The sequence below is a fragment of the Crinia signifera genome, chromosome 7, assembly GCF_055691185.1.
Source record: "Crinia signifera chromosome 7, ASM5569118v1, whole genome shotgun sequence".
Lineage (NCBI taxonomy): Eukaryota > Metazoa > Chordata > Amphibia > Anura > Myobatrachidae > Crinia > Crinia signifera.
Genome location: NC_139223.1, coordinates 103,958,230 through 103,985,595, shown reverse-complemented (window position 1 = coordinate 103,985,595; position 27,366 = coordinate 103,958,230). Strand labels below are relative to the sequence as shown.

Sequence of the window (27,366 nt, the reverse complement as noted above, 5' to 3'; positions counted from 1 at the left end):
CGGAGAAGAAGAGATCCAGCAGCAGCCAGCCAGACGGAGTCAAGGCAGCAGCATAGTGACGGGCAGGAGCCTGCAACGGGTTCCGGGTATCAGGCATACCTCCCAGCATTTGCAGCTTAGCCGGCGGGACGTTGTTGCTGCGCGTCGTAGGCGCGCCGAAATTTTCGGGGGCGTGACCTAATTTGGGGGCGTGGCCTATACTCGCGGCTCCCCACGAGGCCACACCCCCATTTTGCCGCTATGGGGGCATGACCCAGAGGCTCTCTGAGCCTCTAGCCATGCCCCCAGCCCCCTGGCTACGGGAATAGACGCTGTGCTCATGCGCACAGCGTTTATTCCCCGCTGCTTAGCAGCTGACAGGGGGGACTCCCAACAGCCCCCCCACACCGCGGGACACTGCCGCCCGCGGGTGGGATAGCGGGACAGGCCCTGACAATCGGGACTGTCCCGCTAAAATCGGGACTGTTGGGAGGTATGGTATCAGGTACTGTGATCATGCGTCACCCCATTGAGCCCAGCAAACCCCATACCCCACCGCAGGACACTACCTCACTCCCCTTGGAGTGTCACTACCCCTGCTCACCCCATTGAGCCCGGCAAACCCCATACACCACCGCAGGACGCTACCTCGCTCCCCGTGGAGCGTCACCACCCTTGTTCACCCCTATTTGATGATGCCGTACCTCACGCCACCCTCAGCCCCCTCCAGGAGATTAAGTGGGCGTAAAGCCCTGGACCAGCAGGGTACTGGACACAAAAAGGGAGACCCACCCCAGAGGCACCTTACTGTGAAGGTTGTTTGAAGTCGTAAAGACTCTTCTACTATTAGATCTAAAAGGAGAGAACACTGCCATCTTGTGGCCAAAGTACATATTGTCAGGAGACCTCTCCTACTTTGTTTAAAGGGGGACAGTATTTGCCCTGCATTCCAGGGACCTCTGCCTAGGGTTATACCCAGGTGGGATCCATTCAGGATGATATCAACAGGGTACATTTAAATGCCATATTGTATGTTCTCTGCTGCTTGTGTTTTGTATGTATTACATCAGAGTTGTATCATTGATCACATGTAAATAGGTGTTAAGCCCACATCGGGTTGCTAGAATTGCCGAGTGAGGGCACTATTTTCCCCGAACCTAGTTGACGGTCCGCGGGTTGTGTGCTCCCGCTCTCCAGTTATGCGGGAAGACCGTGGCGCACTTGAATGTATGATTTTTGGTATTCATTTGAAGAAAGAAGCCTGCTAGGCGGGCGTAAGTCAAGTATTGTAGGGCTAAACTGTTTCAGGCTGTTCACAGCTCTTCAAGTATATGACAATTGTTTTATTCACACTTTACATTAAATAAAACGTAAGTAGTTGTACTGCTGAACGCCTTGTTTCGGTTCCTTACGGAGGTGTGTTCTCTACGACCGACGCGGTGAAAAATCTGTGTGGAATCGAGCATCCAGCGACTCAAAGGTAACCCCACCACACCCGCACTGTCGGCTTATCACACAAGCTTCAGGCAAATACACCTGAAAAATGAGGAGTATCTGATGCTGAATTACCAGCCGTATTTAACATACGACCTGATAGTATATTTGGATTCACCATTCACTTGAATGCTGAAATACTGTACGTACATGTTATTTCGATGGTGTATTCAATCACAAAGTAAAATATGACTGAAAATACCATTTGAAAAACAGCTAACAAAGACGTATTATTGGCTAAGTAAATTAGCAAATGCAAGTGTCATTTACGGCAGGCACTTGACATCAAATGGCTATAAATACGGCATTCATAGCCATTCGACTTAGTAAGCTTCCACTATTGAATCACAATATCCTAAATACATCTCATTGTACAGAGGCTGTTAAATCAGAGACTACAGACATTTGTTACATGCATGGTTCACCGTGAGCTAGTTAACACAGGGCTTGCAAAGTTTGATGACCATTAAGAGAATTAGATCTTTTAGCAAAATGTTCAGATTACTTGAACAATCAGGTCAGTCAATATAAATAATCTCTCAATAGGACTCAAACTTATTTTAGAAAGACTTGAAGAATGTAAAGTAGCCAAGCAGCTATTGTAGAAGTCCTTCTTTAAAAAAGTATACCTCCCAACATCAGTGTCTTCGAAATTGGGACACTCGCGTGCTGAAAAAGAGGAGTGGCCTATACAAGGGTGTGTGGTATTGCTGGATGTCCTGTCCTCAGGCCACGCCCTCATTTTCCACCTCTCTGAATTGTTGAATAGATGCTGTATATCATGCCTAGAGATATGTAGTTTCTTGCCTTGCCACAAGAAATGAAAAATGCCCTAGAGACCTTCTGGATATTTGATTTTGGCATTATAATAGGGAACATCTGAATCCAATAGGACAGTTTGGGGAAAACAATAGGCCACATGTTCTCAAACTCAGCCCTCAGGATCCCGCACAGTGCATGTTTTGCAGGTCTCCTCACAGAATCACAAGTGATATAATTAGCTCCTGTGGAACTTTTAAAATGTGTCAATGAGTAATAATGAATGGACCCGTGCACCTGCTGGATGACCTGGAAAAAGTGAACTGTGGGCCTTATTCAGATCTGTGTTCAGTACACATTTGTTTGGAAAATGGGCAAAACCATGTGCACTGCAGGTGGGGCAGATGTAACATGTATAGAGAGAGTTAGATTTGGGTTAGTAATTTTGTTTCTGTGCAGGGTAAATACTGTACTGGCTGCATTATTTTTACACTGCAATTTAGATTTCAGTTTCAGCACACCCCACCCAAATCTAACTCTCTCTGTACATGTTACATCTGCCCCACCTGCAGTGCACATGGTTTTGCCCATTTTCCAAACAAATGTGTACTGAGCTCAGATCTGAATAAGGCCCTGTATGGGGTTCTGAGGACAGAGTTGGAGAACCCCTGCAATAGACTGTAAGACTGCTGCTCTACCAACAGTTATAGGGACAGCAGAAGAGATCTCCATACATGCAGATTGAAATCATTGTTGATGATAGAGGTAAAATAAAATGGTACAGCTGAGCAATCTAATTGCCCAAATTCTTAATAGAACGAGTGGTAAGTTTAAATTGATGGGACAACTAGGCGGTCAACTCAGAGATATGCAGGCAAGGGACATCAAAGGTTTCAGATTTATGGAAATTCACTGTGTGCCCAGTGAGCGAACCAAAAGCAGTAACAATATCTATAATAGTGGGAATGGATATTGCAAGATTAGATACAAACAGAAGCATGTCATCAGCAAAAATACATATTTTAAGCATTGAATAGAGGGTGAGCTAGTAGTGCATCTGCCAGTGGCTCTAAAGCCAAGGCAAACAAAGGTGGTAATAAGGGGCACCCCTGCCTGGTCCCTTTTTTTAATTAGAAAAGGGGAAGAAATATTCCTGTTGCAAGCTACTTGGGTGTGTGGTTGATAATACAGAGTGTATAAAACTCTAAAAAAATCAGGAGGGAACCCAAATCTAGATAAGGACTTGAATACAATATCCCCAGTGACCCCAATATCCCCAAAAGCTTTCTCAGCATCCATTAATGTTATAACATAATTACTGAAACCAACCATCCCTCCCAAGTGTTGCACAGCTGCCAGCACTTTGCGTACATTTAACACTGAGTGTAGTCCATAGATAAATTCCATCTGATCAGTGGAAATAGCTGTAGGCAAAATAAACTTTAGTCTATCTGACAATATTTTTGTTAAAAGTTTATAGTCGGTGTTGAGGAGGGAAATGGGCGGTAGGAACTTGGATCCTCTGAACCACCAACAAACTTCGCCAGTACTTTGATGACCGCTGAATTAAAATAAAGAGGCAACTGAGTACTGGTAAGGATAGCATTAAACATGGCTACAACTGTACAACCAATCTTATTCATCAAAATTTTATAAAACTCTCCCGAAAACCCATCAGGGCCAGGGGCCTTCAGGGGTTTTAGTTTGGTTATAGCCTGAGTGACATCCTCAATAGTTATAGGAGACAAAAGTTGGTCCAAAAAATATCGGAATCTGGGCAAAGACAGTGTTTCTTTATACCAAATGTATAAAAATGTATCTTTTTCTTCAATATCAATCTCTTCCAGAGAATACAGTTTGGTATAAAAATCCTTAAAAATTCCTAGAATGTCAGACCCTTTATGTGTCCTATCTCCCTCAGTGGGTTTCAAAACTTTAATAAACAAGGATGGTCTAGTACTGTGTATCAGATTAGAAAGCAAGGTACTCTTTACCTAGAACGGCGCCCGCGATCAGAATCGCGGGCGTCGGGGGTAAAAAATCGCGGTAATCGCGGGCATCGCGGGTAAATCGCGGGTACATCAAAATCGGGTACCCGCGATTACCGCGATTTTCCCATAGGGAACAATGTTAAAAAGCCTGATTGACCGCGATTTTACTGTAAAATGCCTCAATGCCCGCGATTTTCCCATAGGAATCAATGTTAAATGGGCTACAGAGCCCAAATAGCCCCAATTAACCCTTAAATGTCCCCCCAATTTTTGTACGGCACCCCACGATCCACGCCAACCCGAAGCGTGGCGAGCGCAGCGAGCCCGCGAGGGGCGGCGGTACGCGTCCTCCGACCTTTTCATGCCCTACTATCCACGTCGGCGTGGAGTTGAGAATAGAATAGTGTGGCGAGCGCAGCGAGCCACCGAGCCCGAAGCGTTGCGAGCCCCGCGAGGGGACGCGGATACCTTCACAGGTAAACGCGTCCCTTCGCGGGCTTCACAGGTGTCCGCGTCGCCACGGACACCTGTGAAGTCCGCGAGGGGACGCGTATAACTGTGAAGGTATCCGCGTCCCCTCGCGGGGCTCGCTGCGCTCGCCACGCTTCGGGCTCGGTGGCTCGCTGCGCTCGCCACACTATTCTATTCTCAACTCCACGCCGACGTGGATAGTAGGGCATGAAAAGGTCGGAGGACGCGTACCGCCGCCCCTCGCGGGCTCGCTGCGCTCGCCACGCTTCGGGTTGGCGTGGATCGTGGGGTGGCGTACAAAAATTGGGGGGACATTTAAGGGTTAATTGGGGCTATTTGGGCTCTGTAGCCCATTTAACATTGATTCCTATGGGAAAATCGCGGGCATTGAGGCATTGAATGCAAAATCGCGGTCAATTAGGCTTTTTAACATTGTTCCCTATGGGAAAATCGCGGTGATCGCGGGCATCGCGTCGCGGCCGTTTATGTGCTGCCCGCGATGTCGCGATCACCGCGATGGGCGCCGTTCTAGGTAAAGAGTACCGAAAGCAATTTACCATTTTTGTTGCCATGCCGGTAAAACTGGAAAATTATTATTGGAATTTAAATTGTAGTCTGAGATTCTAGTAGTAAGTCCAACAGAGACTTTGCCTAAAGATACAACGTTTTGTTAGAATAGATGGGTGGAGATTTAAAGGCAACATTTAGATGTGGGGGGAGATTTAGTGGCTGCTAGTGAATCCTGAGCTGATCGGTATATATTTACAAACAAAAGAAATTATCTCCCCCCTCAAATCTGCTTTAGCGGCTTGCCCTAGTAATAAAGGATCTTGGACATGATTTTGATTATTATGCAGGAAGTCAACCCAATTGGCCTTTAAAACATTTCTAAATCCCTTTGAGGAAGATAAACAGGATGGGAAACTTCATTGATGGTTCATTCCAACATCAAGTGTTGTCTCTACGGTGCACCAACTTAGGGTATGGTCCAAAAGATAAATATGTTCAATATGGGTATCTAACAATTTATTAAAAAAAGACTGGCTGAAGGAAGAAAATAATCACTACGTGAAAGTGTACTGAGGGCAGCTGAAAGACAAGTAAAGTCTCATCAAATTTTAAACCCTCCACCAGTCATTTAAATGTAATTGGTCAGGGATTTCTGTGGGTGGCACATCCAAGATGGCCACATTTTAACTGAGCTCCACTTAATCAGGCTCTATCTATAGCAATCTGCCTGTTTAAACCCCTCAGCCTGGTTACTGCTTTGGGAATCGACTCACCATCTACTGAGGACTCTGTGGATACTGATATTGCCAAGCTAGACCACCTAAGAGCCCTATACCCCGGAGTCTGGCTTGTTGTTGGGCCCCTACGTGGAGTGGAGAGACACTGACTATATTGCTGTGGCTGAGGAGGAAAAGGGTGGACAACTCTTGACTGTATCGGGGAGAAGCCATCAGGGATGCCTGTAATTGCCATACCAACTGCTTATTTGTCTGCAATTCTTTTGTGGACAAATACTCGGTGAGAGTCAACTGTGATACACCCTTGTTTTATATGTGAATGTTTGCTTTAAATAAAAAGCGGTATTATACTACACTAGCTCTTTCTTATTATATTGATTGGAGGTACTTGTGGTCCCGTGGTGACGCTACCGCTCCCCAAACAAGCGAATTATGTCTACCTTTAAAAAGTAAACCACCTTAAGGGGTACGAGTCCTGCTATCTACAATTAAGTTCCAAAGAAAATTTGGGGGTAATACCTAAACTGTATTACACTATTGTGCTATTTTCTCTCCTTTATTTGTGCTACTGCTGTTTCCCTTGCCCTAGCAATTGCTGTACCCCTTTGGAGACTCTGTACTGATCTGTGTCCTGAAAACTTGCACTGTATTTTATCTTTAAAAAAAGTAAAAATACATTTCTTAAAATATATATTTTAAACTCAAAAGGTATCATCAATCAAACATTTCCTTCAGGCTATTGCAGTGCAACATTCTCTTTTGCATGTACATACCAAAATGGGTTAAATGTTCAGATGGAATCACCACAACCTGCCCAGTTTGAGGATCTCTTGTAAATGTGTAAGCAGGTGGGAAAGAGGCAGATACCCCTTGAGGTATTGTTGGGTTCATTGTCTGATGAAAAGTTGGGTGCGCCAAACCTGAAAAAGCATATAGAATACACATACAGTACATAAATTTCATTGTAATAATACAAAACCATGCAGCAATCTGATTGATAATGGCCACCCTAGAAAATTAGCTGGATCGGCAATTAGCTTAAAATCCATTTGCAAGCCTCTCACCACCCAATAACTTTTCCAGTGTGTGCAATCTGTGCAGGGGTCTGTGCCAGTTCTGCCAGGTCCCGGTAAAATAGGGGGCATGGCCAATGCAGAGGTGCTGTCGTCCAAAACCAGCTGGTCCTCTCCCCTGCTCAACACACAGTACTGAGCAATGTGTGCTGGGCTGGGGAGAGAGACTCCAGCAGTGATAGTTCTCTCTCTCTCCATGTGCCTGGCTCTCTGCAAAAGGGAAGGGGGTAGTGGGCCTTAGGCCCCTCCATCTGACCCAGGCCTGGCTAAAAAATACCAACTTCCCACCTCTCTCTGCCACCAGACCAGGACTTACTCCGTGGTAGCAGCAGTCGAATGGGAGATGGAGCATCACACGACTTCACCTCAAACGCCTGGACAGGCGGGTACGGGGAGAATATACAAACTCTGCACAGTTAGAGCCATGGTGGGAATCAAACCCATGACATCAGTGCTGTGAGGCAGTAACGCTTACCGTTACACCATCTGTACTGCCCATTTTTCTGCACAAAAACTAAATAACTCCCATAAATCTAACTCTCTCTGCACATGTTGCATCAGCCCCCCTGCAGTGCACAGGGTTTTGTCCATTAGAGAGAGAATTTGCTTTTGCAAGTGAACCAGAATCAGGCATTTATGCCAACAGTTTGAAGACGGACATATTCCAGCATGCCATTGACTCACTGTACAAAACAAGGTCCAAAATATGTATCACAAACCTACTTGTTTTGTTGCTCTGATCAGCAGCCTTTACACAGTTTGGATCAGTGCAATCTGCTCCCATGCTGTCAATCATGGTGTGAGAGGCTGTGCTCGGCCCTTTACTGACTGTGCACCTGAGTAGAATTCAGTCTGTAGCTAAGATTAGCTGTAACCAGGGCTTAAAGTGGTCATGCAGAGGTGGGGGAATTCATTTCTCTATGCCACTTATTTGCACCCCCTCCCCTCCCCCATTAGGCAGAGACAGGGCCAGTGGTAGGGTTTTGGGCATTCCCCTGCAAACTAGAATGTTTCTCTGTGAGAATTACTGCGCAGGGCCAATGTGGAGGTTAAAATATTCCACCTCACCATCAGAGGTGGTGCAACTCAGTTCCACCCCGTTCCCCCTCACTTTAACCCCTGGCTGTAACATTTCGGGTGGCCTGTTTGCTCTTTGTTCAACTGTCTAGTTCTGACTGAAACTCCTGAATCCATGCCTTTGATTGCTCATTACCTTCATTCCTGTCAACAAATCAGTACAAGGCAGGGGGGATAAATATCCTGCCCTCTGACTAACAGTTGCCTACATGCAGTTTCCAGCCATCCACTGAAGGATTCCAGTCGCTGCATCTGTGGCAGCTTTTGATTTCTGCCATCTCCAGCTTCAGCCACCATCCAGTACCTTTGCCATTGTCCGCTACTACTCCGCTGTGCAGTTTCCGGTAATTCGTCGAATATAGACGCTCATCAGTTGCTGCTCATTCACCACACTGCAATTCATCACTCCGGTCCAGTCTCCAATCAATCTCTGGTCAGTTTCACAGTATCCTTTAGTTTTCCTGTCACATGTTCACTGTCGCTCCTGTGTGAGTCAGACACCACTGGTACTCAGTCGCAGTGTGCTAGTTTGCTGCTAGTGGACTCCATCTAAACACCATTTCTGCCGTGTATAGAGGACTACCAATTCTGGCTCCAATACATCTGCATCTGTTGTGTATTAGCCAGTACTCCATGTCTGTATTATTGGAACACAGAGGCGTAGTTGCTGTCCATATCTAGGAGTGTATTCTGGTGCTCCTAGTATCCCTGGTTATACCGGTGCTTACAGATCCTGTCTTCATCGGTGTCCCTGGGTCAAGTTCTCCCGAATCCTTTGATCCAGCCTTATTGCCTAGACGGCATTCCTAGTCCTTTCAGTTTAATTATTATATTTCCAAGGAGGCCTTTCCTGAGTTTCTTCAGTTTATCTTATTATATTGCAAAGGAGACATTTCTCACTTGATTTGCTAAGAGTAGCTGGATTGGATGGTATGGGGTAGCTGTGTAATGTGAACAGATATGTTCTTGAACTAGACACGCCTCCTTGGCAGAAGTAGCATAGGGAATAATGGGAGAAATAAATATAGCCCTCTTGGAGAATAAAGGAACTAAAAATACTTTCTTGGCAAAGGCAAGAAATTCAGGTTCAGACTGAAGACATTCAATCAAAGCATTAGCCCACACCCCCACAGCCTTGGAGACCCAAGCCAAAGCAATTAAAGGTTTTAGGGAAACCCCCACCCATTTAAAGGTTAATTTAAAACACTCCTCCAGTTTCTTATCAATTGAGCATTTAAAGGCTGCACCACCCTGAACCAGTAAAGCCATAGCCTTAGACAGGCGAACAACTGAAGAATCCACTATACTATAGTGACTATAGGAACCTTTTCCCATAGTTTTACATGATCCTCTGGCATGTGGTAAATACTGACACAAACAAGAAGAAAAAGATGACTCTTTGTTGGAGCACAACTTATTAAAAGGATTTTATAGTAGGGGATATTAGTAGTGAAAAATGATATATTATAAGTGATAATTATAACAAGTGAGGATTTATTAGAAAATATTATATGTGTATCAGCCTTAGTCAAAAATGGTCTCAATGTGGGGATATTCTCCCATGAGGCATTGTGATAGTCTGGCTGATATGAATTTAAAGTGACAGAAAATGTGAAGAATTTCTCAATTATCCAACACAGCATTTAAACCACAGCATTTATCCAACTGATCCAACTATCCACACAGCATTTAAACCACAGCATTTATCCAACTGATCCAACTATGATCCAACTATCCACATAGCATTTAAACCACACAAACTTTGCAGTTAAAAAGCATGACTGCAGCACCTCCATTAACTGCCGCAGATTTACACCATACTTGCCTACTTTTGAAACTTGGGGGGTTATTCTAATCCACTCTTTCTGACAAAATCCTTCTTAGGTGGACAAAACCATGTGCACTGCAGGGGGCCAGATGTAACAGGTGCGGATAGAATTACATTTGGGTGAGTTATTTTGTTTCTGTGCAGGGTAAATACTGACTGCTTTATTTTTACACTGCAATATAGATCTCACTTTGAAGTAAAACCCCACCCAAATCTAATTCTCTCTGCACAAGTAACATCTGCCCCACCTGCAGTGCACATGGTTTTGCCCATCTAAGAAGGATTTTGTCAGAAAGAGTGGATTAGAATAAGGCCCATAGTTTCAGGGAGATTGGCTGCCAAATACAAACGTGCCATGCGAAGCGCGGCACGTCGTGTCATGCTTTACTCAAAGGGTGTGTCTAGCTTCACCCATGGGCATTTCTATGCCACTCTGGGGTGTGACCTGCAGCTGAGCTGCTGGGTTCAGTTATTGTGTGGTTCCTAGTGCAGGGGTACGAACAAGGTATGGTCATGTAATTTAATTAAATTTAAAAATCACCCATCCCTTCTGGAGTCTAACCCTAAACTCCCCTCCCACAGCCTTATCCTAACCACTTCTCTCATACCCTAACCACCCCTCCCACAGTCATGGGACCCAAAAGAATGGCTAACCTGCAAACTCAAGCACTGATGCAGTTAGAGTCCAGATAATATACTTTTGCCAGAGCTGGTTTTATGGCACCTGTGGATTCCTGCAAAAAGAGACCCACGGACCCAGGTGCTTAGTGTTGGACATAATAATACAGGCTGCTGCTAATTCCCTGCTCCTGGCATCTCTGGACTTGCGCATGTGCGGTCCAGAGTCCTCATGGGGCACAGTGGAAAACCATGAGGATATATACAACACATGGTGGGGTGGCAAACTGAGTTGGTCTTTGCATGGAGAGGGAGAGGGGTTTAACCAACTAGCTGAAAAAAGAGCTGTATAGTCTACAATGTGCAGACATTACTCATGCAGGGAGAATGGGACAGTTTGCAAACTACTCGCTACTATAGAAGTACTGTATATTCAACACTATTTAAATACAGTTTTAAAGGTGCAAGTACTGTAGTTTGCAGACAGTCCCTTCTCCCTTGCTAACAAGGCAGATAGATAGATCGTATTACATACTTACTACACGGAAGCCAGGAGCAGGGCCGGCGCTACCCGCTCAGCAGAGGATGCAAAGCAGGTAGGCGCCGGGCAGGAGAGGCGCTGTCCTGCTCTGCATCCTCTGCTATCTGTCTCTGTGGCTGCCGGCTGCTGCGCCTGGCTGTCACACTTGATGACAGGAAGCAGCGCAGAGGCACAGAGCTCCCTCCAGGCTCCTACCTGTCCTAAACATCAGATGAGAGGCCAGGTCAGCACGCAGCAGCAGTAGTACTGTACGTGCGAAAAGGGGCGGAGCTTCATGGACAGAGGGGGCGGCGCTATGAGGGTGCAAGACTGAAGACACAGGAGAGGATGAGCAGCTGCCAGGAGAGTAAAGTGTGAGTGTAATGCTACTAATGTCAGCAACTGGTGTCGGCACGTTCAATAGGCAGCACTACTAATGTCGGCAACTATTGTGGGCACGTGTATAGTCAGCGCTACTAATGTCGGCAACTATTGTCGGCACGTGTATAGTCAGCGCTACTAATGTCGGCAACTGGTGTGGGCACGTGTATAGTCAGCGCTACTAATGTCGGCAACTATTGTCGGCACGTGTATAGTCAGCGCTACTAATGTCGGCAACTGGTGTGGGCACGTCTATAGGCAGCACTACTAATGTCGGCAACTATTGTGGGCACGTGTATAGTCAGCGCTACTGATGTCGGCAACTGGTGTGGGCATGTGTATAAGCAGTGCTACTACTGTTGGCAGCTGGTGTGGGCATATGGTTAGACAGTGCTACTGCTGTCGGCAACTGGTGTGGGCACGTGTATAGGCAGCGATACTAATCTCGGCAACTGGTGTGGGCATGTGTATAGGCAGTGCTGCTACTGTTGTCAACTGGTGTGGGCATATTTGTATAGGCAGTGCTACTAATGTCAGCAAATAGTGTTGGCACTTGTATACTACTGTCAGCAACTGGTGTGGGCACGTGTATAGGCAGCGATACTACTGTCGGCAACTGGTGTGAGCATGTGTATAAGCAGTGCTACTACTGTCGGCAGCTGGTGTGGGCATATGGTTAGACAGTGCTACTGCTGTCGGCAACTGGTGTGGGCACGTGTATAGGCAGCGATACTAATCTCGGCAACTGGTGTGGGAATGTGTATAGGCAGTGCTGCTACTGTTGTCAACTGGTGTGGGCATATTTGTATAGGCAGTGCTACTAATGTCAGCAACTAGTGTTGGCACTTGTATACTACTGTCGGCAACTGGTGTGGGCACGTGTATAGGCAGCGCTACTGCTGTCGGCAACTGGTGTGGGCATATTTGAATAGACAGTGCTACTAATGTCGGCAACTGGTGTTGGCTTCTGGTTACGCAGCACTACTATTGTCGGCAACTGGTGTGGGCATATTTGAATAGGCAGTGCTACTAATGTCGGCAACTGGTGTTGGCATGTGTATAGGCAGCGCTACTGCTGTCGGCAAGTGGTGTGTGCACGTGTATAGGCAGCGCTACTCATTTCGGCAACTGGTGTGGGCACGTGTATAGGCAGCGCTACTGCTGTCGGCAACTGGTGTGAGCACGTGTATAAGCAGTGTTACTACTGTCGGCAACTGGTGTGGTCATATGGTTACACAGTGCTACTAATGTTTGCAACTGGTGTGAGCACTATGTATAAGCAGAGCAACTAATTTTGGCAACTGGTGTGGGCGTTATGAATAAACAGCCCTTCAAACATGGGCATATGCAGGAGTTCTCGGGGCATTATGTGTAGCATAATGTGTGTCAATGTCATATGGGCATTATGGTGCATGGCATATTTTGTAAGGGGAATTAGGGTGTGTGGCATAATGTGTAATGGGCATTATGGTGTGCTGCATATTATGTAAGGGGCATCATGATGTGTGGCATAATGTATAATTTGCATTACTGTGTGTGGTATAATGTGTAATGGGCATTGAGGTGTGCAGCATAATGTGGTATGGGGATTAAGGTGTAATTGGTACTTTTATGTGACCAAGCCCCTTCCTCATGAAGCCACGCTCCTACATTTTTTAGCGTGCCTACGGCGCAAACTCTCCCTCTTTTTTAACTCAAGGCACCAAAATTGTGCTACTATGTGGTGTAATTTGGAGTGAGAGTACTATTGTGTGCCCATTCCCCTTCCTTGTGAGATCACACGTTTTTCTTTCGGTGTGCGCTGTCCCTTTGTAAAGCTTGGGTGGGCGCAAATTTATAGTTTGCAGGAGGGCGCCGAACCCGCTAGCACCGGCCCTGGCCAGGAGCCAGAGATCCACGGTCATCTATCATCCATACCGGGGCTGCAGATAAGGCTCACAGCCCTGTCATTGTTATCTCCCATTCTCCTGCTGTCCTGTGTCAGTGTGGGACTGGCTGCTATTTGATTCGTCCCGGCAGCAGCACTAGTTGCTACTACTAGCGTTGCTGCTCTGCGCTCCCCCGGCCTTCCTATGGCAGAAGTGCGATGTGACAGCACAGCACATCACAGGGTGCCGGAAGTGACCTGCCGCCTGCGGAACAGCCTGAAAGACGGAGCTCCTGTTCTATACTGCCTCCCAGCACACAGGGGACACATAATGGTAACCAATTACTAATAAAAACCGGGAGGAACTGAGAGATTTGCGGGGCAGCGGGAGGCTCCATTAAAAAACGGGAGACTCCCGCTAAATGCGGGAGGGTAGGCAAGCCTGATTTACACTTATCTGTCATAGTATACAAAACACCCGTGATCTTTCTCTAACCGGTGCAGCAATCCCCAGGGCCCAGGAGAGCTCTCTCTGGCCCTTATTCTGATCGGTGCGGATATATCCGCGTGCGTTCGGCTCGCCGATGTTTTGTGTCTGCGCATGTGCAGAGGCGTCTCTGCGCATGTGCGAGCGGGGCGTACGGCCAAATCCCGCATGATATGTGAACACTCCGAACAGGGGGTGGAGAGGGGCGTAGAGGGCTATTTAGGCTCATTACCATATGCATACGCCCCGCGTTTCATGGGAGTTCCCATGAAAACGCTGGGCGTACGTATGGTAATGCGGCCGTGACGCACGTGTAGGGGGCGGACATATGACATCGCCGGATGTCAGCTGCCCGCCCAGATCCCTGCTTTTGCACGGAAAAATGTCCGTGTGGTCTGAGGTTGTGGGTGCTGGTGGAGCACTCTCTGCGACCATCGAATGATGGGGGAGGTTCCCTTAGATGGAGGAGGCGTATTCCGTGAAAAATACACGTGCGGTCCGTTCGGCCAGCTTCTTACCGCATACGGACGGAGTTGGCGATCCGTATGGAAGGCGGGGTTTCGCACGCACGGTCCTGGCCGCATAATCGGCTCCGGCCGCACCGATCAGAATAAGGGCCTCTGAGAGATACCAGTGTTAAGCAAAGGGAAAACAGGAGCCAGGAAAAGGAGAAGAATGTTGTTCAAGGCAATTACTGTTTGCTTGAGCAGGGTATTTAAACCCCTTGTCATACACTGATTAGTTGAATGATCTGGTGGCAACTGTACTAACATAAATGGACTTCGAATTAAATAATCAGTGCTTAACAGTAGACTTGCATGACTTCACAAAACAGGCAACCGAGGTTATAGCTCAACAGAATTCTCAGCAGCAGACTAGTGATCTGATAGGTGAGCAATAGCAGTGTGCAGTCTCTCAGCGAAGAAATGTCAGCATGGTTGCAGTCTGAATGGAGCATGACCGGGACACACAGGGGGAAATTTACTAAGCTGAACACACCTGGATTTGGAATGCAAATTTACTATGCCAAAAATACGTGTATTCCTGTTCATTGTACATTCGTATTCACATTTCCTAATATGAATGTATATGCCGACAGAATATGAGTAGGAATCACCATTCATTTGAATGGGGAGTGGGGACCCCCCAATAAATTGGTCCCCCCTCCAGGATTAACCCTGCCTGGGCTGAAGCCTGGGTCTGTCCCTGGTGCCCTTGTGCAGAGGGCACCAGGCTGATAGCCATTGTGTAAAATAAAGAATAATGCACTATTGGTTTCTGCTGTGAAACTGAGACCCAGCAAGACTGGGCCATATACTGGGACTTGGAGAACCACAAGTCCCAGCTTGTGACCCATTAATTGGCATGCTGGGACTCTTAGTTCCGCACCAGAACTAATAGCCAAATAAATACACACACACACACACAGGAAAATATAACTTTATATTATAATAACAATAATAATAATTTTATTTATACAGTACAGTATAGCGCTCTTCCTCCAAGGTATGTAACAGATAGAATGAATGTAATACAGTACAGAATCAATGAAGTACAGAAAAACTTTTCATAAACAATACTTAAGGGAATTAAGGAAATGCTTGAGTAAACAGGAAAGTCTTGAGTCTGTTTTTGAAGTATTGTAGAGTGGGGGCCTCTCAAACTTTGAGGAAAAGTGAGTTCCATAAAGTTGGAGCCGCATGGCTAAAAGCTTGACCCCCAGGTGTATTACGGCGATCCTACGTCCTGCTACAAATCCTTCATCTACCGATCGCAGTAATCAGGTAGGACAGTATGGAATCAAAAGCCATTTTATGGGTAGCCAGTGAAGAGTCAAGGTGTAGAGAATAGGAGTTATGTGGCTAGAATGGGGCTGGTTGGTTAACAGCCTTGCAGCTGTGTTTTGTACCAGCTCTAATCTTTGCAGTTCTTTTGCTGGGAGACCAAGGTAGAGGGCATTGCAGTAATCCAAACGAGATGATACAAATGCATGTATGACTGTTGGAAGATCTTCAGAGGGGATTAAGTGTTTCTTTCTTGCTATGTTCCTCAGATAAAAGAATAAGGATTTGATTGTGGCTGATATCTGATGTTTAAGTGTCAAGCCACCATTAAGTACCACGCCAAGATTTCGCAATTGATCAGAGTTTTGTAATTCTGTACCCCCAAGTGTCAGTCCAGTTGGGTGGCTATGCTGCATTATTTTCCTTTGGTGTCTCAGCCAACTGGCACTCATTCATTCCTGGAGCTTGGCTAGAAAGTACAGTTGTTTATCACCTGCATAGCAGTGTTAGACCAGGCCATAGCGCCTTATTATTTCACCCAGTGGCAGCATGTACGCTGTAAAAAGCATGGGGTAATATAGAACCTTGTGGGACCCCACATGGCAGTGGCACTGATGAAGATGAGTATACTCCAGATGACACTCTCTGTGACCTGCCAGTGAGAAATTATTTGAACCAGCTTAGTACTGTCCCATCCTGTCCACAGAGATTTTCAATAATTTCCTCAATCAGAAGCCCAAGGTCCACAGTATCAAATGCTGCAGAGAGATCCAGGATTAAGATTGAACAGTCACCTCTGACTCTTGCCATCAGAAGATAGTTTTGCACATATACCAGGGCTGTTTCAGTGCTATGTCTTTTCCTGAATCCTGATTGAAATGGTTCATACTGTACATATCATGAGTTGTCAGGCGGGTTTCCAGCTGATTTGCGACCACTTTCAATGACTTTTCCTAGAAAAGGATGGTTTGATAGCAGCCTGTAGTTGGTCATGCAGTCTGGATCTAAATTAGGTTTTTTAAGAAGGGGTTTAACAATTGCTTCCTTTAGGGGTTGAGGAAAAATTCCTGTCTGCATAGAGCATTGAACAATTTTTGCAACGAAGGGGCCAATTATATCCCTATACCCTATTGTGAGCTTGGTTGGGGCAGGGTCCAGATCACAGGAAGTGGGATGCAAAATTCAGACAATTTCAGCAATGTCCATTACGTCCGTTACGTCTCCGGATATTTTATCTGATAAGAATTTTGTAAACTCATTACATCTTGTCTGGGAGAGCATTTCCACTGTGCGGAAAAGTTGAGAAGGCCTATTGTTTGCTGCCATGATCTCAGTTGACAGGAGTTCTAATTTCTTACGGGATAAAATCGATTGATATTCCTCAATATGCTTTGATAGTTTTATCTTGTCCTCCAACAGATTAGACTTCCTCCATTGTCTTTCAATTTTACATCCCCTCTTATTGAGCTCATTAAGACTGCTGTAAAACCAGGGAGCTTGACGATGTGGTTTCACTTGTTGTATATGCACTGGGGCTATAATATCAATTGCAGCCATCATATCTTTATTATAGTTATGGACTAGAGAAAAGAGATTTTCACAAGCTCCCAGTAATGCAGAGAGATCCAGATTTGTTTCAAGAGCCTGTGGAGTCATACCCCTTCTTGGACAATACCTGTCAACTCCATTGGCAAAGATCTGTTTTGATGGGTTGCCATGGGGAACCAAAGGGGGTGGTGGTCTGACCACGTGGCTGGGTTTATTTTAAGGTCAGTGACTTGTAATCCAATCTAAAAGACAAGATCTAGCATTTGACTACTTTTATGTGTGGCAGAAGGAATGATTTGTGTGAAGCCAAGACCGTTCATTGTGCACAGGTGATCTTGGCCAAGGTGTGAGAGCTCGTCATCACCCATGCATTGAAATCCCAGAGGATGAGCCATCTTTGGTGCTCCAGAACTAGACCAGCAACTGTGTCTGCAAGTTTTTGTAGAAATAATTTCCATCTCCAGGGTTGCGAAAAATTAGGAGTACTCCGAAACCTAATCCTGCCGAACTCTGGGTAGCGATGCACTCAAATGAGCGATTTCCTTAGGGTAGATCCTAAGTTTTAATGTTTTTTTTTAAACACACAGCCACCCCGCCTCCGCTGGCTTCCAGTGTTGGGTTATGCAGCTTCTAAGATAGGTGCTGCATTTTCGTCAAACCAAGTCTCTGTAATACAGGCTAGACCAGAAGCTTCAATAAGGTCAGAAATTGTCGCAGTCTTGTTTCTTATAGATCTCGCATTACAAAGGACAGATCTGATTGGGCATACCAGAGAGCCTGCAGTGTTCTTTATGTTAAGTGCAGGGGCTCTGGGTATGGGAGTCACAAAGCGATGATTGACAGTTCTGTCCTTCCAAGTGCAGGGCCATCTGTTGGGTACCACTTCTATTTGTTTTCTCTTTGGAACTGGGGGTGCGCAAGTGGGTAATGGACCTTGGTGGTTACAGGAAGAAAAAACGTTTCCGGCCACACACATCCCACACATAGTGATACTTACAAGAAAATAAAAGGGCGTGGCACTCAATAACACGTGTGAAACATATACGTTATTAAAAAAAAATCATAATTTAATCCCACAATAAATCATATAAACAAACATTACAAAAAATAGATGAATGTGTACATACACCTCCCGGAGGTGAAATTTTGAAGTGGGCAAGCATGACTAGCTGTATATTTCAATGGGCACAGGTCCCTTCATTGGTATATACAGATAGTCAGGCTCTGGTAACCTTAAACCAGCTGGCAGAGGCAACGTATTGATAGCCAACTAATCGAGCCAGGATTACTGGTCACTTCACAACGGGATCTCCAGAGCGGCTTTTAAATTCTGACAACAGCCGCGACTGCAGCAGCACAATCTCCTGTCAGTGACTATCACCCTGCATGCTGATTGTGTGACCATCTGAGTGGCAGCACAAGCCCTGACAGCTGCGGCTGCAGTAGCGGGATCTTGGGGCATTCACCCAAGCTCATGTACTGAACGGCAGGGTGATATCTAGCCTTGGAGACACCCAGCACAGTAAGGAATGGCTAGTGGCACTAGCAGCAGTACCTCACCAGGCCATGCAAGCATCAATTAGTGTGGGGAGCTGCGGATCACTGACATATATGGTCTAATTTGGGGCACACTGGAAAACAATTATGTAAACATTGTGCACCCCACGTTTACATTCAGGTACTACCACTGACAATATAAAAGGATATCCCTATGTATTCTATAACTTGCTGATAGACTCAGCTACTGCTTGGGCTAATTAAAACATTAATTAGAATTATTAATACACCTTAATTCGGGCTCAAGTCAAGGGCTGGTTATGGCCATGGGGGGGACCCTATGCCATTTTATTTATTTATTTTTTACACAGAAGCCTGCACAGCACTGCCAGCTCATATTTGTATTTCGTAGCCGTATATACGGCCGCTAAATACGAATACGGCGGTATACGGCTGCATTTGCCATCGGGAGAATACGAATCCGTAAATACGGCAGATGAGTAAAGCTGTATTTACAATTCATATTTCCTGAAAATACGACCGATGCCGGTCGTATGAATTTGTACCCGGCATCGGTAGTATTTTAGATCTTAGTAAATTTCCCCCCACAGAGACAACAGCAACTGAAGATCTCGTGCTGAGCAGATTTCAGAGTACACATAACAAACCATGCGCTATCAGATCTGATTGCAGTACAAATTTGTACTCAAAATGGGCAAAACCATGTGCACTGCAGGTGAGGAAGATGTAACATGTATAGAGAGTTATATTTGTGTGAGTTATTTTGTTTCTGTGCAGCGTAAATACTGGCTGTATTAATTTTACACTGCAATTTAGATTTAAGTTTTAACACACCCCACCCAAATTTAACTCTCTCTCTGCACATGTTACATCTGCCCCACCTGCAGTGCACATGGTTTTTCCCATTTTGAGAACAAATTTGTACTGCCATCAGATCTGAATAAGGGCCTATGTATGCAGGATAACAAGGACCATAACATACTAAATTCAGCATGACTGTACAATATTATAAACTATCTGCTACTTAGACAAAACAGAAAAAAATGCTACTATCAAAGTTAGGTACAGTATTTACACTCTTAAGTTATATTAAAAATATAATATATTTTATGTAATATTACAAGATTAAGGGCCTTATTCTAGTTCACTCTTTCTGACAAAATTCTACTTAGATGGACAAAATCATGTGCACTGCAGGTGGGGCAGATGTAACTTGTGCAGAGAGAATTAGATTTGGGTGGGGTTTTACTTCAAAGTGAGATCTATATTGCAGTGTAAAAATAAAGCAGTCAGTATTTACCCTGCACAGAAACAAAATAACTCAACCAAATGTAATTCTCTCTGCACATTTTACATCTGCCCCCCTGCATTGCACATCTAAGAAGGATTTTGTCAGAGTGAACAAGAATAAGGCCCTAACTGACATTTGGTTTCAAATCTATGCACTCTGTAGATTTCCATTACACTTGTACAATATGACAAACTGGTAATAAGTCTTAAAAGTAATACATACTGTACTGGTGTGTACAAATAATTGTCACAATGCATTAAATTTTTCATAGCAAGAATCAAATTATTTTTAATTCACAGCTTACCATGTGGGTGGTCAGTATGCCACATGCAGGGCATAACTCCATTGGGTAGCCAAGGATTTAACAAGTGTGAGCTGGAATCAAACGCCCATGGTCTTGAAGCTGACAGTGTTCCTCCTGTCACCATCAAATTAGAGCTCAACCCAATACCAGCACATCCAGATGAATGAATCTGAGAAATGTCAGGCAAGTCTTTGTTTTCTCTGGAATATACCAAATAGATCATCACACAATCTTGTATCTTAGTAGGCAGACTGAAACTAAGGGGTATCTTTACTAAGGGGGGGTACACACCAGAACGATTAGGGCTTAATTCCATCAATCTGGATCCAATTCCAACTGATTGGATGCAGATTTTATGTAGATTGGGTATGTTTAGATCCAAATCCGATCCGATTCCAATTTAATGCGCGTCCCCGCTGTCGTTTGGTCGTTTTACAGATCCTACCTTCTGCAGGTAGAATCTGTAAAAGATCCATTCAACTGGATACAGACTCAGATCGGATTGGGATCAGATTGGATGCAGATCGTTAGCAGATCGTGTGCTCCAACAGATCGTGTGACCATCACACAATCTGCTAACGATCTACTAACAATCAGGATCGTTCTGGTGTGTACGGGGCCTTAGCCATTGAGAGAGATCAAGTACAGTACTTGTCAACCAGCTGCTGTAATTTTTCAAGTAAAGCTTATAAAACTACAGGTAGGAGCTGATTGGCTGGTAATTTGTCTCTCTCCAAGGCTTAGTAAATAGAACACCTAAGACAATTCAATTGAGACTTTATACCATTATATACTGCTTTTGCCCCTATTCGATGTTTGAAACACCATGGAACAAAAGCAAGTTTAACCATTTATCCAAAAAGTGTGCCACTTTATACAGTTATTTATTGCTTTTGTACCCCATTTCAATGTTGTTTGAAACACAATGGAACAGAAACATGAGATACATGCAACTTTAACCATTTATCCAAAATGTATGCCACTTTATACCATTATTTACTGCTTTTGCTCCAATAAAATGTTTGAAACACCATGGAACAGAAGCATAAGATGCATGCAACTTTAACCATTTATCCAAAATGTGTGTATACATCCAGTGGCGTATAGAGGGGGGAAGCGGTTACTTTTTGCAGGGAGCCAGGCAGTAGGGAGAGAGATGACAGGCTGCTGCCGCCCGGAGGCCACGCACTCTCCATTTCACCAGAGCCCGGCCAACCTGCTGGCATCCATCGCGGGCGTCCATCGCGGGCATCGCATGCCATTATAATGGCATGCGATGCGACCGACGCGATGTCCTCGATTTTACATACAAATGCATGGTAAAATGTAAATCGCGTCGGTCGTATCGCATGCGGCCAATAAACCGCATGCGATGCGACCGACGTGATTACCGATTTTACAAAGGGAACAATGTTAAATGGCCCAATTGACCCGATTTTACATAGGGAACAATGTTAAATGGCCCACAGACCCCAAATAGCCACCCTGAAGTGTGAAATGGCCCCCCCAATTGTTAACGCCACCCCACGATCAACGTCAACCCGAAGCGTGGCGAGCGCAGCGATCCCGCGAGGGGAGGCGGTACGCGTCCTCTGACCTTTTCATACCCCCACTATCCACGTCGGCGTGGAGTTGAGAATAGAAAGTGTGGCGAGCGCAGCGAGCCACCGAGCCTGAAGCGTGGCGAGCATAGCGAGCCCCGCGAGGGGACGCGGAATACGAGCCCGAAGCGTGGCGAGCACAGCGAGCCCCACGAGGGGTCGCGGAATACATGTTAAGTAATCCGTGTCCGCTCGCCACGCTTCAGGAGCGTGTTCCGCGTCCCCTCGCCACGCTTCGGGCTCGGTGGCTCGCTGCGCTCGCCACACTTTCTATTCTCAACTCCACGCCGACGTGGATAGTGGGGGTATGAAATGGTCAGAGGACGCATACCGCCGCCGCTCGCCATGCTTCGGGTTCACGTTGATCGTGGGGTGGCGTTAACAATTGGGGGGGCCATTTCACACTTCAGGGTGGGTATTTGGGGTCTGTGGGCCATTTAACATTGTTCCCTATGTGAAATTGGGTCAATTGGGTCATTTAACATTGTTCCCTATGTAAAATCGCGGTAATCGTGTCGGTCGCAACACATGCAATATTTTGGCCGCATGCAATGCGACCGACGCAATTTTTTTCCTTGCGATGCCTAAAATCAAAATCGTGGGCGCCCTTCTAGGAAACAAGTACCGATACAACTTTAAATTGTCTAGAACCGCTAATTCAGGCCCTAGGCTTGATTACAAAAAAAAAACAGAAGTTCAGTACCACAGCACATATCAGCAAGATTTGAAGGTAAGAAATTATTAACCAATTCTGGAAAACACTATATGATTCGCTATATTGTTAAGATATCGGTGGTGCTCATGGACAATGCATACACACTGCACGATATCGTTAACTATATAATTTATTGATGTCACTTGCCTCCTGCTGCACATGTAGCCGTTGACGATATAGACACAATTTTACTGCATGTTTAGACGATTGGTCGGGAGGGGGGGTGGGTGCATTTTTAACTATATAGTGCGTACACACTAGACAATATGCACAAGAATGTCATTAATGAAATTCTTATTTTGTATATAGTTTAAAAATAGGACGAGAGGTCAGAGAGATAGCTGGAAAAGCAGAGTGTGAAACTTCAGCAGAGATATTTGAATAGTGATCTTGCGGCAGATGGTACATTATATGAGATGGCATTCTATAGCTTCTGTTTTTACACCCATTTCTTAAATGTTTATAGATCTAGAATACAACATTCCCTCCCACTACTTTCTGAGTATTTAGAGAGGATTACTTTGCCTGTATTGTGTAATTACTTTCGGTAATCCTTAGATTGGGCAGTACGGATGGTGTAATGGTTAGCATTACTGCCAGGGCCGGATTAACAATGGGTCTGATGGAGCTGAGAGAGGAAGTTGCTACTCGCACAGGACCCTCATCAATGTTGAGGATAATGGGTGGACCCCCAGGTAATGTATACTGTAAATATTTTTACGTAAAATTTGTCAGGGGTGTGCTACCACTGGACACGAGAATGCACTGATGGAGCAGGCTCACTCTCCATTTTGTAGATGAGGACCAGGGCTTTCCAATGAGCCCAGCTCCGCGTCACTAGCCCCCCCCCGGGACACGGAGATACCGCCAGGCAAAGCTGGAAAGTTTTCCCCATAGGATAACATAGGACCTGCTAATTACGACCCCCAACCAGTTCCAACGGCTGCTATTTTTCCCTCTGGCATCACTGAAGCAGGCTGGTCTGTATGGGTTAATTGGTTCCAGAGAAATTGCGAGTAAACCAATTTTTTTATTTCTGAAATGTAATTTCATGGCTGTTAATGTTCTTTGAGGGCAGATTTCTCTAGAATCAAATGGCCCAGTTTCATGGGACCAAAATCATTCGCAGCCCACTTAAATATGATACTGGTCTCATGTAAATGGGTCAGTTGGTTCAGAAGATACAGGGCCAGATTCTGTAAGCTTCAAAAGTGATAAAATGAAGAGTGATACACAACCAGCCAATCAGCTCCTGCCTGACATGTTTCAAACACAGTCTGTGACATGGCAGGTAGGAGCTGATTGGCTGGCTGTTTATCACTCTTCATTTTATCACTTTTGAAGCTTACAGAATCTGGCCCATAGCCTGTTAAATGGGGGTGTTCTCTCCTCTTCACACCAGAAAATGCAAGGACTAGCCTGGTGTAAAAGGGGCCAGCCCGGGATTGTCCCTGCATGATCCTGGGACCATATTCCTGGGAAAGTCCCTGCATTTTATTTTGTGAAAGGGGTATTATTTCAAATAGCCGGGAACTGCAGTGCTCTAAATACAGCCGGGCAGCCCTCCTCTGTCTGCCAGGCTGTCTCTTCTGCCCGGCAGTGGCTGTCCCCCAGTTACCTTGAGCATGTATTCCCCCTGAGCAATAAGCATGTAATCCCACATGGCAACGAGCATGGAACCCCTGGCAATGAGCACGTAGGTAAGCAGCACTTATGTAGCATCATTTTTAATAGGCATTATGGTGTTTGGCATAATACTTAATCGAAATTATGGTGTGTTGCTTAACATGTAATGGGCATTATGGTGTAAATTTTCGGAATGTCCCTAAATGTGAAGCATATTGTGAATTTTGGCTCAATCCGTTTGGTATAGTGTGTAATTTGGCTCAATCCATGTGGCAAAATGTTAATTTTGCCTTAATCTGTGTGGCATAACATGAATTTTGAGTCAATCCGTGTGCCATAATGTGAATTTTGGCTCAGTCAGTGTGAATTTTGTCTCATTCCATGTGGCATAATGTGTAAGAGGCAAGTACAGGATAAGGGGGTTACTATTGTGTTGCATGATTTGTATAAGGGGTATATGGTGTGGTAAACTTTTGGTAAAAGGTGCTGAAATGTTGTCTACCAAGTTTTGGCTTTCACTATTTTTTTTATGACTGGAATGCCGCCAGTGCCAGTTTAAGCCTTTGGGGGGCCCGGTGCACTTTACACAGGGGGGCCCCCTTGCACTTGTCATTACTGGCCGCAAACTGCATGGGAGAATATTACACTGTCAAAACACAGAGTAAAGGTATTAACTTGGTCATTGGGCTGCAGGGGATATATATGTATATATGTGGAAAGTGGCACTACTTTGGACTTCACAAAAGTGACCACGCAGACACAATCAGCTCCAACATTTCGGATTTTACTTAGTTTTCAAGGATAGAACCATTTCTTTGAGTGCAGCACCCGGGCAGTTGTCATGTGTATCTTGGAGTGCTGGTAACCATGTATATATATATATATATATATATATATAGAACAATGGGGGGATCCCCTTCCTGCGCTCAGAGCGTGCGAGCAGCTCCTCTGAGGGGTCCTCTGTTAGACAGGACCCAAAAGATAGATATATTTAGGGAAAAGGAGTTTCAGAATACGGCCCTGTAATCATTTAAACTGAACAACTAAATAAGTGCTGTATTCATTGTTCATCACATGTATCTGTGTATTACCTGATTACAGCTTTTTATATATTTGTACATTTTATTAAATATTAATCAGTTATTCTAAATTGTCTCATCTTCTGAAGTGCTCTCTGAAACTCCTTTTCCCTATATATATATATATATATACAACTCCTGCCATGTTTTGAACATGTTTATTATTTAACCAGTCTTCAGAGTGCCGTTTATTCCTTTAATCAGGATTGGAGGTATATATATATATATATATATATATATATATATATATATATATACACACACACACACACACACACACACGTACTGGATTTTCTTGTGCTGTAGGGACGTGCATTGCTGTCTTGACAAAGGCCCTCTAGTGGCCGAAACGTCGACTGCATACAAAAAGTAAGATATATGGGGTGACATTCTATGATATGCGGTAAAATCCGCATGTTTCTTATCGCACCTAATCGCACTTTTGAAAATCGCAAGATTGGTCTGTTTTTCGCATATTTAATGAGATGCGAAAAACGGGCCAAATAGTGCGATTAGGTGCGATTTGCTGCGATTTCTTTAGTCCTGAAAATGTGCGATTTTCAGGTCTGAAAATCGCACGTTAGCGGGAAATCGCAATTTAAAATAAAAAAAAAAACAGCGCGGGGTCCCCCGCCAGAGCATAACCAGCCCCGGGCTCATTGAGCCGGTGCTGGTGACATAAAATCACGGTCCCCGACAAATAGGGGTCCCCTTGATTTAATGAAACCAGCACCAGGCTCAAGGTCCGGCGCTGGTTCCCGAAATACGGGGGACAAAATGACTAGGGGTCCCCCGTATTTTAAGAACCAGCACCAGACCCAACCAGCCCGCAGGGTAATGCCACAGCCGGGGGACACTTATTATATAAGGTCCCGCGGCCAAAGCATTATCCCCGTGGCTGGTCAGCATGGGCAGGGGTCGTGGGGAAGTGGGGACCCCCCCAATGAAGGGGTCCCCCCCCCTCCAGGACTTACCAGCCCATGCTGAAAGTCCGGGGCTGTCCCCGATGCCCCTGGGCGGTGGGCATCGGGCTGATGCAAAGTGTAAAAAAAAGAAAAAAAACTATTGTCTTCTACTGTAGAACTATGAGTCCAAGCAAGCCTATCCCGCATGCTGGGACTTGGAGAACCACAAGTCCCAGCATGCGGGGCATTAAAGGGCCCGCTGCCACTTGTAGTTCTACAGTACAAAAAATAGTTAAATAAAACACACTGACACCCTGAAAAATAAAAGTTTAATACATACATAACACACACATACTGATACTTACCTACCTTGAGCCCGTAGGTCGGTCCCTGGATCCTGGGTCCGGGGCTAAGGACAGAAGAGTCCGGTTCCGGGGCTGGTCCGTGGTCCTGGGCTCCAGGGCTGATGTCTCCAGGGTCCAGGATCCGAAGTAGTCCAAAAGGGGTACCTAAGGAAGGAAATCCTACTCACCTGGTCCCCGGCGACGACCTCGGCATCCTCTCCGGCAGACGCGCTGCTCCTGGCTGGTACCCGCTCACGGACTGGAGAGGCGCAGAGATGTTTCATCTTCCGCGCCTTTCCTCCGGATGATTCTATTGGCCGCCTAGCGGCCAATCAGGAGCCGAGAAAGTTGGCTCCTGATTGGCCGCTAGGCGGCCAATAGAATCATTCTGAGAAGAGGCACGGAAGATGAAACATCTCTGCGCCTCTCCAATACGTGAGCGGATACCAGCCGGGAGCAGCGCGTCTGCCGGAGAGGATGCCGAGGTCGTCGCCGGGTACTGTATACAGCCCACCCCAACCCCCGCCTCCCTTCCCCCTTTCCCTGGAAGACTTTTCACATAGAATGCAATGGAAGAGGCTGATTCAGTCGATCTGGCTGACGAAAGGTGATATACAGACACCGTTTGCGTAATGCATAGTACTAAACATTACATGCTCTATGGTTCTTGCGCATGGAGTTGCACTAAAAGGCTTTTATGAAAACAGGGGGTTTTTTGTGTGTGAGTGCCAAGTTTTATTAAATATAATTTTCATAAATGTTTCAATAAAAAAAAAATACAAAAACAATTGACACTGTAATAAAACACGGTTTTCCAGCATGTAGAGCGGCACAGTTATCCACTATCCTATGCCACCTG

General features: G+C 45.4%; 1 protein-coding gene across 4 annotated transcripts in view; it reads right to left on the bottom strand.

The window, feature by feature from the left end:
• TNRC18 (trinucleotide repeat containing 18) overlaps nucleotides 1–27,366 on the bottom strand; it is a 351,855-nt gene that overhangs the window by 214,098 nt on the left and 110,391 nt on the right. For all 4 annotated transcript variants that reach the window (XM_083153575.1, XM_083153577.1, XM_083153573.1 and 1 more), the window contains 2 exons: nucleotides 20,238–20,437; nucleotides 6,715–6,861 (listed from right to left, as the gene is read on the bottom strand). In XM_083153575.1, the coding sequence (XP_083009701.1) occupies nucleotides 6,715–6,861; nucleotides 20,238–20,437 (347 nt within the window). The remainder of the gene's footprint in view (nucleotides 1–6,714; nucleotides 6,862–20,237; nucleotides 20,438–27,366) is intronic.